The sequence below is a fragment of the Lissotriton vulgaris genome, chromosome 4_1, assembly GCF_964263255.1.
Source record: "Lissotriton vulgaris chromosome 4_1, aLisVul1.2, whole genome shotgun sequence".
Taxonomy (NCBI): domain Eukaryota; kingdom Metazoa; phylum Chordata; class Amphibia; order Caudata; family Salamandridae; genus Lissotriton; species Lissotriton vulgaris.
In genome coordinates, this window is record NC_141691.1 from 1,123,235,777 (window position 1) to 1,123,249,718 (window position 13,942).

Consider the following 13,942-nt stretch of genomic DNA (forward strand, 5'->3'; position numbering starts at 1 on the left):
GGTGAAGTCCGGATACAGTGAAATCTCCGACCCCTCATAGTGCAGCGACTTCTTCTCGCGCGCCAAGCGCAGAGCTGCATCTCTGTCTCTGTAATTTAATAATTTCGCAATAATGGGGCGTGGGGGAGCTCCCGGCCGCGGTCGGGGCCTCAGCGAGCGGTGCGTTCGCTCCACTACGAACATCGAAGAGAAGACACCTTCCCCCAATAAGGTGACCAGGAGCTTCTCTATGAACAGTTCCATGTTCCCCGTAGCAGTTGTCTCTGGCAGTCCCGTAATGCGTAGGTTACATCTCCGTGAGCGGGCTTCCAGATCCTCGGTCTTGTCTTGAAGAGTTTACATCAATTTACCTAGTTGACGCTGCCCCGAGTCCAGCTCTGTGTGTGCCACTTCCACCTCGTGATTCTTCTTTTGGACATGTCTAGTCTTTCAGCATGTTTATCGAGGCGCTCTGCCATCCTGTCCATCCTATAGGTGAGCGCATCTATCTTGGAGCCCAATGACGCCATACTAGTCTGCAAGCCCTTCTCCATTGCAATGAGCAAGCTTTTAATGTCCTAGCTGGATTCATCCGGGGGAGTTGCATGCGTAGAGTCCTTCGCCGCTCCCAATGCGTCCTGGGATTTCGAGCGCTTTTGCTCGAAGGACAGTTTAGGCTGCGATCTATCACTGCGTCCCATGTTGCACTGTGGTTGTCGCCAGGCCCGGTTTCTCTCGACACAGCTACCACGTGTGATGCGGCTGATAAGCGGCGCCCGCCGCCCAGGTCCCTCCTCCGGGTCTATATGATGGAATTAGTTGGGTGTACGCAGCCTCACCTCCGACCAGGCCACCGCACCGGCAGCGTCCACGCACCTCTGGTTCTCCCCAGGAGGCACGACTGGGCGACCCCGCTGGCAATCCGGCCCAGAATACACCCGAGAGGCCACTCAAAAGGACTCACTGCGCCTTCACGACCCCACAACCGCTGCCTTGTTGCAAACTGTCACTGAGGCTGGGGGCATTCAAAATGGCGGGGCACCCAGAGTAATGGCAGCGCCCGGGGCAGACGACTTCCACTCCGCGTACCTGCAGTCCGATCTGTGGCCCCTCAAGCTCCCCGCCGATGTCCTCCAGCCTGCTAGCGGGCTCCAGAGTAGTCCGTTGTGTGCCCTTGTTCGGCGCAGTTGGGGGCCATGGCCCGCACTCCCAGTCGACCACAGGCCCAGCAAGGACCCTGCTGCTCCTCTCCTGTGCTCCTAGGTGAACGCACCCAGGGCAGCCGTCCTCTGCGTCATCAGTACCTCAGTGGCCCACTCAGCCCGCCGCCGATGGCGAGCGCGGGCTCCTGCAAGCTCGGGCCCGGTTCGAATCATTATTGCCACTACCATTGGGTAATACCTTCCCTTTAATATTACATTCCTGTAGGGTCATCGACACCCCTTGGTTGCCCATCTCCTTGTCCTGATGAAGACTCGCATGCCCCAGGTTCAAATGACCGGTTGGCCCTAAGTCGAGTCGAAACTTTGACGCCCCCCCCTTTCCTCACCTTGGACCATAATTTTGATCTGATACAGTGCTCACTGAGGACATAAATGTCCCTGTAAAATCTTGATTGTAATGGTTTTATAGTAATTTCTGTTTGGCCAGGTACTCAATACGGTAAAATTAGAACACCTTTATTGATTGATAAATAATGTGAATTTGTGATATTTATTGCTGTGAATTTCCTTTCTTTTCTTTATTCACTTAACACTCTGATCACTCTCCTTTGCACGCTCCATTTGGGCAACCTATCTGTTGGTTTTTACTTATTGAAATAGCTCATTATTGTATAAAACGAATTCAAAATATGAGACAATGAATTAAATACATTGCATCTCTGTCTTGGGTTGTAGTGACTGGTTGTGTTCTTTCACTTAAGACTATTAATTAAAATTGGAGCAGATTCGGCTGAAGTGCTCTGGAATGTTTAAATGATTGGACGAAGATTGATTGGGTCAATTATTGTGATCAATAGGTCTAGGACCACTGTTTATTTATATCGTAGTATACCCAGGTCCATACCTTGTGGGCTACCCCATTTTCTTTAAAGGCGTAAAGAAATCAGCGCATTTCTGTTCATGTTTCTAGTTTCTCTCATCTAGTGTTATGATTTGATCTCTTGAACTTTTCATGTCTGTGTACATGTGGAATATGATTTGGTGATGGTCTGACCAATAAGTTGGGATGACTGAGTCAAACGGCATGCATTCGAGTGCTTAATTTGCTTTTTTTTAAATGGACACAGGCCATCTAGTTAGGTGTGGGTTTAGCCTAGGCATTTCCTTTTGACTAAAATGATATGTATAATATACTGGCATTCAGCCATCCCTCTTCATCCTTGAGTTTATTATGTAATTCATACTTTTCTTCCACCTGCAGCATCATACAGTATGGGACAGTGGATCAGCCCACTTCAGCCATTGATGGCATGTGAGTGGCGGTTTTCTGTCCTTTCATAAGACGTACATCCACATACAAAGTAATTTCCTTAAGGGCCAGGAACTACAAGGGTGATGTATACTTTTTGAGACCAAAAACCTATTTTTGCTTTAACCCCTCCCCTGCTGATGACGGAACCGCTCCGTCATCAGCTGCGGTGTTGCTGTGCTGATGACGGAGCGGTTCCGTCATGGCCCTGCCGTCGCGCCTGCGTGGCGCTGATTTTGCGCCTGCGCGGCGCATTCTATTGAGCGGGCGGGGCCGTGACGGAACCGCTCCGTCATGAGCACAGCGCAACCGACGCTGGTGACGGAGCGGTTCTATCACCAGCATGCGCCCGCCGCTCTGCCGCCCTCCCCCCTTAGCACTGCGGCGGAATAGCCGCCGCAGTGAAGGGGTTAAGTCGATGTCGGCAGCATCCTTAACAATAATCTTTTGCAAAAACCATGACGAGACAAAAGAAAAGCATAAAGAAAGCCAAAAACTGGCAGCCAGTGCCAGGTCTGTTGGTTTTACGGTGCTTGTTTGTTTTAGCAGCAAGCCGTTGGTGCAGCTGACCGCTTAGCCTCAGTTCCATCTCATGCCTATTTCTTCTGGCACTCCCCACTTACTCTACCGTTATCTCACACTTCCAGGGTCCCTTTCTCCACTTGTTATTGTTTCACTTCCTTGTTTCTTTCCTTTCTGCCTTTCTCCCTCTTGCTCTGGGTCATACACTGGAGATGGGAAGTGTGCCAGTGCCCTCCACCTGCAACCACCTGCACTGGTTCAAGCTCTATCATCTCTGTTAAAGTGCTGCTACGAAGCAAGCACATGTGGGTTTCGGTTCATATTTCCACTGGCACAACCTATTCAAAAGAGAATAAGACGGAGAACCGCTTTTGTAAAACGGATTATTTTCCCAAACTCTCTTTGTTAAAGTGTGGATGCAGATCATTTTCCTCTACCAGTTAACCTATGGCTTGCCAATCTGCGCATTACTGCAGTGATCCTTTTATCTTTAATTGATTCGAAAGTTGGCACATTTGTTTTCGGTGTCTGGGTTGCAAACGCTCCCTTGCATACCAGATGAACACAAGCGGATTTGTATCTGGAACATAACCCGGAGACCAGACAGAAATGTTCTTGTAAACAGAGCAGGAATTCTTTTTAAGTGCAATCCACTCCAGTTCAAAGTAAAACAAGCTCATTTTTGATCATATCTACCCTCATCAACATGTAGGAATGGGCTGGGCAAAGATGTCACAGCACTGCCTTTAATTCCACCCACCAGGCCTGCCTAATTAATCCAATCAGCACTATTTAAGACATCTGTGAAAAACGTTTGAACTTGAAGAATGATGGCGATAAAGGAACAGGCCACATTTGTTATGACTGAACGCCTTAACTGAAATCCTATCTTGTTTTCAATTGACATTGAGGGAATGGAGTAGATTCACTGCTTTACTCTGTTTCAGGTTCCACTCCTTTCTACTATTTATGGGTCACTCTCCTTACATGATCCGCGAGGTGAACATTCATAAGTTCTGCAAAATCATCAGCGAGTTTGCCCTGGAGTACCGCACCACCAGAGAGCGCGTGCTACAGCAAAAGCAGAAACGAGCCAATCACAGGGAAAGAAACAAGACTCGAGGGAAGATGATCACAGACGTAAGTCTAATTCAACGTTCGACTCCTTGCTTGGGCTTTCCAGGCCATGAAAGGGGGATGGCTTATTTGTATGGATAACTCGCAGTGCAAGCTAAACATGATAAGGAACTGCCATGTAAAGGTGATGTATCTGCCTTACGAGGGACACCAAAATGAGGTGCTCATGCACGGGTTCCACTTCTACTTCGATGGATATTGGTGCTTCATCGGTGGTAACCATTTGTTAACTGCACTTGTGCTTTGCTGTCCTTTTACATAATGGGCTCAAGATGTTTTCGATCTAGGGTTACCACTATGGGGGTTCGAAATTTGCATAATTTGCTTTTGATTAGTTACGCAAATGTTCAGCAAATTTATGTGAAATTACAAATAATTCTGCAGAATGCACAGCCAGTGTCTGGTGCCATATTTTAGCTTCATGGGCTTCATGCTCAACAAATAGTGCAAAAAACACAAGCACCACTCACATCAGGTGCTCACTTTCTGGTCATTTGCTTTATTCCTGTAAGTGTACACTACATTTCAGCCATGAATGGTGCATAATCGTATGCAGTGGCATAATACTTTAATTTCAGGACTTTAATATAACATGTAGGACGTAATTTAGGATGAAATGAATTAAAGTAAGCATGATATCCTTCACATAATGAAACTTTTTCCTTTGCCTAATTACCACCTTCCTCCAGGGCATTACAGACGCTGTTTCCAGTTCTAGACTTTCATGTGATAAACGAATGTATTCTGAGAGTTGTACAATGGCGGCCAGCGTATATAAACAGTGGTGAGGCGGGTGAGCTCGCAGGGGGGGGGCTAATAGAAATAAAAATAAAACGTACCTGATGTTGCTTCTGACACCTCACGTCTCAGAACCCCTTTGCTTACTGTTCCCAGCAGCCCCTAGGACAGCATCAGAGACTCCCTGTGCAATCCCCATGCTGCTCTCATGCTGCATGAGAGCAGCGCAGGGATTGGCCAGAGCGGGCTTGTTTAATGCTCGCTCAGGCACAGGGAGTCTGTGCTGTTTCTCCAACCTGGCTGTGTAATAGATCTGGGTTAGAAAACCTAACTGTTCATGTCTGTTTGGCCACATTAAGACTGCCAGCCTAACAGACAAACACAGTTAGCAGTGCACATCTACCACTCCTACTCCCCTTCCCATGGCCCAGCCCTGCCCATCCCCGCATACGCTCGCTCAGCAAGAAGCTGAAAAATATAACAATATTGTTTTATTTTTCAGCTGTGAGCTGAGCCAGTGGAGCGAAGCTCCTCTACCATTGTGGATGAGCCGCCACTGGAGTTGTAGTCATGTTTTACGTGTTTTGAACTAATCAGAATAACATAGCTGAAAGCAATCATTTGTAGGTATGCAGTTCAGGACTTGAGACAGTGTAAAACGTGACATGGAGTGAGGTTGTCACCCTATTAAAAAAAAAATCCAGAGACTGCTGCATTTAATATAACTAATTGTATGTATTATTAAATATTCTCAAGAGATTTGGAGTAAGACCTAGCTGAAATTGATCTATGAGGCACCAGGAAAAGTAAACATTTTGGGCCTGATTACGATTTTGGCGGACCACTTACTCCCTTACAACAGTGATATCTTATCTGCCGAAATATAAATCCCATAGGATATAATGGCATTTATATTTCGGCTGCCGGGATATATCTCACCGCTTTGACGGAGTAACCCGTCTGCCAAGATCGTAATCTGCCCTTTGCCAATTCAGATATTATACAGTTGAACTTCAGTAAGTTTTTGAATTTTAGTCAAGTCTGTGCTGAATTTGAGAAGAACCAATAACTTTAGATGTTATCAAATGTTGCTCCTCATGTCATCAGTTTTACTCAGAGCATCATTCTTGCATATCTTGAAGATGTCGGCATAGGTTACAGTTCCCAACATAATTAAGCACATTGCTGATGAATCTTCATTATTATCTTCCCAAGTAAAAAATTAAGAACTTTTTCAACAAAAAATCTTAGATTTAAAGTATGTGGCGTTTCATGAACCGTCATTGTAAAGTTTCAGTGTGTAGGACGGTTTTAAAAGGAAAGTGTGGCATTCAAAATATTGGTCCAGAAGTAAAGAGGAGGCTTGCCTACGAATTTTCATAGCCTGTTTGCTACGAATGCAACACGTTTGCATCTGAGACTATACAAGAAGAACATAGTGCATAGTGGTCTTAACTATGTCTCCAGTCACTTAGAGGAAAAGGAGTTACAATGAAAAGAAATGTCACCATGCCTCACAGGTGCTGAGGGATCAGTTCAACAACACTATGTATTGTTGCACTGAAATATTTTGCTTCGCCAGACATTTGCAAATTAAAAGTGGCCTACAAGAAATCACTTCTTTATGGCCTCTGAGCAGATGATAGCCAAAGATAGCTTTGCAACAACATTAGCTTCCTAATTCCTTTTTGCACTCTGCTCCTCCGCATTAGTATCTGGACTGTGACCTTATTCACTGGAGTGACCCAGTAATCGTCAGTGGTCATTTTGTTTTGTTAGGTAGTAGCCTACAAGACAAGGCAGGTGTCTGATTTGCTAAAGATGTCTTGGGGTCATTCAAAAACTGACCTAGGAATACATTAGGCCCATTGCTTATCATTGGCTTTGTGGTTTGTAATTAACATTTTCTGGTTTTCTACTTACTGGCATTATTTGCTTTAGGATGTCTATTTTGAGTTCTCCCCTCTTGTTGACGAAATCTTGTTTACTGTATTCTTTCACAAACTCGCTTTCTGTAAACAGGCCTTAAAATCTTGTTTTTATCTTGTCACATTTGCTGTGTATTTAAAGACAGAAGTCAAATGTCAAGCTCTCTCTTCTGAGGGAGCCCGGTGTTTTCTTTCTCTGACTTCAAACTGAGAGAATGCATGTGACAATCCTGCTGAGTATCCATGTAAGAGGAGAGGGTGTAGGATTATTTTTTCTAGCACACAAAACAAACTCTGCTGGTGTTACAGAATATATCAGAATTAGTACAAATGAAGCACATTTTTTGTTATTCTGAAGAGTGGTGGAAACAAATATTTGAATACAACCAAAACACATCAATACACTAGGTGATGATTGCACACATTATTGTTTGTGTACAGTAAAACTGTATTTCTGTTCAAATGTAATGGGCATTTTAATTGGAAATGTGTTATATGTAATGGCAGTGTGCTACGAGATCATACATACTCCATACTACACGTCTCCACTCTATGCTCTTCCACTCTATGGCACACCACACCATTTGACTCCACACCACTCCAATCTACACCACTTACTCAACAACACATCACGCCACACCTGTCTACTCCATACCAATTGCCCCACTCCACTCTGCGCCACTCCAATCTACCCCACTTCTCTCCAGTCTATCCCACTCCACTCTACCCCAGTCTACCCCACCCCACTCCACTTTGCTACAATCTACTCCAGTATACCCCACTTCATTCTACTCCACTCTAACCAATCTAAGCCATTCCACTCTACACCAGTCCACTCTACTACAATCCAATCTACCCCACTGCATTGCAACCTGCCCCACTCCTCTCAAACCCAGTCTACTTCACTCCAGTCTACCCCATCCCACTCAGTGTAACCCAATCAACCCAAGGCCATTCAAATCTACCCCACTACACCCTAATCTACCACATTCCAATCAAATCTATCCCATTCTGCTCCAATCTACCCCACTCCCCTCCAATCTGTCCCAATCCACCATACTCCAATGTACCCCAATACAACCCACTCCACTCCAATGTATCCAACTTTACTCCACTCTACTCCACTCCAGTCCAATTTATCCCACTCCATTCCAATTTACCCCACTCCACTCTATCCACTCTAGATTCCACTGCAATCTATTCAACTCCTCTCCACTCAAATCTACCCCACCCCAGTCCAATCTACCCCACTTCACTACAATCCTCCCCACTCCACCGCAACTACCCAACTCCAGTCTACCACAATCTAGCCCACTCTACTCCAATCTACCCCACTTCACCACAATCCTCCCCACTCCACCGCAACTTATCCCAGTCAATCAATCAATCATGGGTTTGTTAAGCGCGACTACTATCCCACTGCACTCTGCTCCATTCTACCCCATTGCAATTTACCCCCACCCATTCCTCACCACTAACATTTAGCCATGCTGAACATCAGCCACACTGGTGTACATAATGTCTAAAACATATTGCCAAAGTCAGTAGCACTAACACAGGCAAGACCTATTGGCTTTGTTAACCGCATGCGCGCTAGCGGGTTTTCCCGCTGCACGCTGAAATTTGAAAATCGCGGGTAACGTGGCAAAGCCAGCTCGTCATGCGCGCAGCGCAGGTAACGCCCATGACGAGCTGGCTTTGTCACCCGCATCGAAGGGATTAATGCTTGTTATATAAAGCTCCATTTGCAAGTTCTAACAATTCATTGATATTCTGAAAAGGGTAGCAGCAGGGCAAAGTCTTCTCTGATGCACAATGCATGAATATGCTTTTATCCTAGACATTGATATATCTGATCCTTATTCCCTTAAACGAAAAGATAAATGATTGGATACACAGAAACAAACATGTGCTCTTACCTGTCCAGTGATCACTGTCTGACGGGGCTGAAACATTTCTTAATAACTCACTTGAACTTAATCAAAGTTATGTTATGTTATGTTATGTTATGTTATGTTATGTTAAAATGTGTTTATATAGCGCTCGGCTACTCTAAAAGAGTGTCCCGGCGCTTTCCACATACAGCTACAGTGTATAACAACATAACAAGAAAAACAAAAACCAAGAAGAAACAGAGAAGAAGAAACAAATCAACTCTATTGGGCCAGATACCACGAGTCAACTTTCACATAGTGACGAATCCTTAATCTGTCCACACTATAAGGCTTGCCTAATGGGGTACAAAAATAAAACAAAGGGAAATACTAAAGTCACATAAGGAAACGTTATTGCTACTGTAAGATAGATATGGAAATATCTATGTCCCTCTCCCTTTCTTTACATATGCATGCAGCCATATCCACATACTCAAGCCTGCTTGAAATCTGACAAGGCAAGAGTAATATAAACCCCCACATCAGAGGTAAATACACAAAGAGCCAATTCCACTTTCACAACAGGAAAGAACTGTTGTGAGTCATCACTATCATGCTTAGTGCAGACCTTATATCATTCCAGGGTCACACTCCGTGAGAACTGTTAGAGGTCTTAATACTGTTGCTTTGTAACTTTCTGGATTGTTAATTTATGGTATTTATAGCTCAGGTTGATAGAACAGTCATATGCGGTGCCTAGGATTTTGAATTTCAATCTGACTTCCAGTAAATTACTTGACATACTCCTTACTAGTATCGAACCACTGCAGTCTAGCTAGGAGTTGGTGACACCCATGATACCCATGATATCTATGAGTCCATCTGCTTGGACTCCCCAGGCAGAGTGAGTGTAAGCCCAACCAATGAGTCACCTTATTCTTCAGTTGACTGACATTTTGCGGTGTACTTGAATTAAGCACAGAGAGACTACCAAGTACCACGACATAAGGAGTAGCTTCTGGTGCGAGATTAATAACCACATCATTGGAATTGCTGATTTATGGTGGCCGGAATCCTCAGACAGTAAGCTTCTGGTTATTCCCTGCAAACTGATGTAGTCAAATCTAGTCTATCCGCCCCCTCTCCAGCAGAAGCAGACATCCCTCCCGTATGTTGGAGGGTGGGCAGACTGACCTGCGGGCAAGAGTTATCGAAGAAGGAGTTTGCAAGACCTCCCCATTAAAGCAATCTTGGTCTGCTGTCGAAGCCCTTTATCAGTTCGAAAGATGGGGTTCAGAAAGGGGAAACTATTGCTTGAACCAAAAGCAATCAGTGGTGTTCAAGTGAAGTCCCTCCGCTATACAACTGATTGCTTCTTTACCATAGATTTGGGCCCCCGGGTGTCAGGCGTTGGCCCTCCTCTGTTGGGATGGTGAGGAGACAGAGTATTTGCTTAGCGGAATGTTTCATGTGCATCATTGCATTTACAAATGCAAGGGGGATTAGGCAGATTTCATTTACCGTGGGTGGATCGGGGTGTAAACAGAGACCAGATTCTCCCTCCTGGAATTCTTCCCCTTACATAAAAAAAGACTCAGAGAACTGATATAGGATAAAAAGATAGCTAAAATGTATTCACTTTGAAAATATGGCAGGCATATTTTAAATAATATCCCTGTGAAATCTAACTCCATTTCCTGCAAAAACAAGTCGTCGCCGCCGTCTATATTTAGTCCTCACCTCTTGCTTCTGTTTTGTCTGTGCCTGCCGATACATTTATCCGTACTTTGTTGGCAAACACAAATTGCCTCATATGGAATCTTATTTTCTGTCACATGCGGTTTGGTTAACGCTGTCCATCCTCACGGCTACAAATTGGGACCTGTCATCCTTCCTCTGTCTCGCACGATAGATGATTTTTCTGACACATTAATGAAGGGGCTTCTGTTGCAACTCCAGATGTTGTTTTCCTGCACTGTGGTGTGCTGCGGCCAAGGGTACTGAAAGTGTTCTGTCGTGGTAAACAGTGGCGGCTCCTCCGCTAGGGCACAGGATCGTCGCCCCACTATTTATTTTCAGCAGTATAAAAAAGAAATACAAATATAATAACTCAGTTATTATCATTTTTTTTCTTTTTGCGAGGCAGCTTTGCGAGGCAGGGCTGACGGAGCAGCCGAGGAGTGGTTTGCCCCAACTCCCAAGTGTGCAGTGACTGTTTGGCACCTGGCCCTCTTGGGCCGACCGTAACAGTCATGCACACTTTACCTCGTCTCCACCCAGGCTGCATTCCAGCATGGGTGAAGAACATGCCCAGGCCCCCATGCCCCTTCTGAGTGCTGAGCCACGGTGCCCAGACCAGTAACTACGCTGCATTGCAGGATTGTAATTGGCTCAGGGGAGCCTGGCTGCTTCCAGGCTGCTTCCTTTTCCTGCGGGAGGTAGGAGATGAGGGGCAACCAGGAGGAGTGGTAAGGAGGACGCTGCAAGGTACGTTCAATAAATGTTTTTATTTACCCTCACAATCCCCCCTCCCGCCCCTCCACCCCTGATCTCTGCAGCCCACCGATGGGTAAATAAACCCATCCCAGACCTGCCTGTCTGGCATCCTCTGTGGGAGGCTTTTCATAACCTCGGCGCAATGTGGTGAAACAAAATGGAGGAGACTCTAGTGGACACGAGACTGGAACTATACGAGTGGGTGAATAAAATAGGAAAATATTTTTAAAATAGTAAATTTTTTTAAATTGAGAAATGCCACCAAAATCACTTCTGGCCACGGGTAAAGACTGCTCAATTAAACACCAAGGGGCACGAGTTTAGCTTTGTCTTGTATGGACTCGCTACATGATTTGCACGCCAGTGCTAAGTATTTCTTCACAGAGGCTTCCGGGTGTTGTGCATTGAATAAATCCATTTATTGTTCTATCTTCTCTGCCCCCCCCCCCCCCACTTCCCCGTGTGTTTTCCGGTAAATATTTTATTGTAGTTTCTAGTAACTCAGCCATATGTTCTCAACACATGAAGCCTTTTAATAGGAAAAGACAATATAAAATGCATCTGCTTTACCTGCTATAAAATTGTGAATATTTACGAGAAGCCTGCCCTAGACGCACAGCAGTAAAAATCCATATTAATTTAAAGTGAGCACTGTTCTTAAAACACTTCAGCTTTGTGACCTTTAATCTAGTCAAGTTAGTTCCCTCAAAAAATATTCTTTAGACATCCAGCAGCCTTCTTTACATTGAGTTTATGCACTCATAGCTCTGTATAGGAATTTTTTTTTTTAGTATGATTGAGCTAACCGTTTTAATTGTAACTTGTGAACTTTTTGTGACACATGAATATTGACACACTAAAATGTTATCTGATGACTTTATATTTTTAGCGCTGTAGAATATACTCAAGTTTCAACATACTTCACGTCAGATGCAAAAGTAAGGGACACACATTTTGTGAGCTAATATGTGTCGCTGCGGCACCTCAGGAAAGAGTACTCACTAGTGCAGTTCACTCACTTTGACATTAGATGCTCAATGTGCCTGATCTACAGGCACTGCTTATCACCTCTACATTCAGAATGCAGGCCCTCAGAAGGGGCGGGCATAGGGGTCGTTATTCCATAGGCCCTGTGACGCATTTATTTATAGATTTCACAGCAAGGCTGCCCTACATATTAATGGCAGGCAGCTAACAACCACCAGGCGGTGCCAGATGCTGGATCTCGCACCTGTATTCTTTCACTAAAGGACATTTAAATTAAACTTTCAAACAGGTAAGGGTCCTGCTTCACTGTGTTGACCAGGGCCCTGCAGCAACTGCCAACATGCCTGCCAGAATGCATACGCAGGTCAGTGTGAACCACTGAAACACCTTTGGCCCATTGCACGTTCCCATTTGAGAGCATTAGGCTGGCTGGCACACTGGGAGGTGCATAATGTAGACCATTCAAAAGCGGCATATATTTTGTGCTCCGGTCCACACCCATGTGGGAACCTCAAGATGACTCGAGGAGGAACCATGCTGTCCTCACAAAGACATTATGGTGTTCTCTATTGCAGATCCCGGCACTGTATGCATAGTGAGACAGTCTGGCTCTGTTACAGGGAACAAAGCACCAGACCAATCAAGATGGGTGCTTGGTGCTGCTGTGGGAGGGAAGTGCAGCCAGATTCCCTCTTGAAAGTTGGCTTGCAGTGTTGAGCTGCATGAAAGATTGATAAATCTGCCTCTCTTCTGGGATGCACTGTACACAGAAATGCATAGGAACTCACTCAAAACATACACTCCTACACAACTTCCCAATGTGCTCTAAATGTACCAAGGCACTCCAGTCTATTTTTCCCTTAGCCCACTAAATAGCTTGGCTACTGAAATGCAACATAAGTTGGCATTGACCCAGTGCACTGCATATTACTTAAGATTGAGGTCCTAATGGATGGGGAGAGCCTAAGATTATAGAAGTAGAGAGAAAAGAGATACAATAGGGTGAAGCTGAGCCTAAGAAGTTAAGGAAGAAAGGATCAGACAGAGGAAAAGAGGTCTAACGCAGAGGTATGAGCCAGATTGAAGATAGACTGGCAAAAGAGATATTTATTTGCAGATATGGAATTACGATACAAATAATTCCGCGGTCTTGTGGTTGGGTCCGGATTCGTAGTCTTTTCTCTCTTTTTTTTTTTTTTTGTGGCCCAGGTGGGCGTCGGCGTCACCCTTCCTTGGGTGTATTTCCGGTGACGTCGGCATGCTTCCTGCGGAAGCTCCCATCCCTGGGCGCCATCTTCAGATTCTTTTTTCCGCGGTCGGGTCTGGATCGTTCCCGTTGGGCTCCAGACATTTTTGGAGAAAGTACTGCAAAGCGAGAAGTTCGAGAAGAAATTAAAAGAAGAAGACCAAGGAAGACTTCGCAGACCATTGGCGAAGAGAGAAGGAGGAGAGAACGTCGAGAACTTCGACGATCATCGACGTCCACGCGGTCAGGGAAGCCTGAAACGCTCGAGGATGGACAACACGCCGTTCAAGTTCTGCCCGAATTGCAGACACAAGTACGCGCAGAAAGATCAGCACCCGGTGTGCAACCTTTGCCTACCGGTGGACCACAGAACCGAAGACTGCAACGCCTGCTCCGTCTTCGCCGCGAAGACCCTTCGTGTGAGGAAGAGCCAGAGGGTAGCACACGCCACCCTCGGAGGAAAAGCCCCGACGCCTTCGCTGTACGACCTGGGGATGTCCTCAGAGGAAGAGGACAACGCTGCCGCCGAAGACGACAGCTACACGGTCGTAGAGACCGATTCC

General features: G+C 45.5%; 1 protein-coding gene across 7 annotated transcripts in view; it reads left to right on the plus strand.

Annotated features, from left to right (window-relative positions):
- The window catches only part of FHOD3 (formin homology 2 domain containing 3), a 1,375,152-nt gene that overhangs the window by 1,294,053 nt on the left and 67,157 nt on the right, over positions 1-13,942 (plus strand). For all 7 annotated transcript variants that reach the window (XM_086965361.1, XM_086965359.1, XM_086965360.1 and 4 more), the window contains one exon: positions 3,921-4,113. In XM_086965361.1, the coding sequence (XP_086821487.1) occupies positions 3,921-4,113 (193 nt within the window). The remainder of the gene's footprint in view (positions 1-3,920; positions 4,114-13,942) is intronic.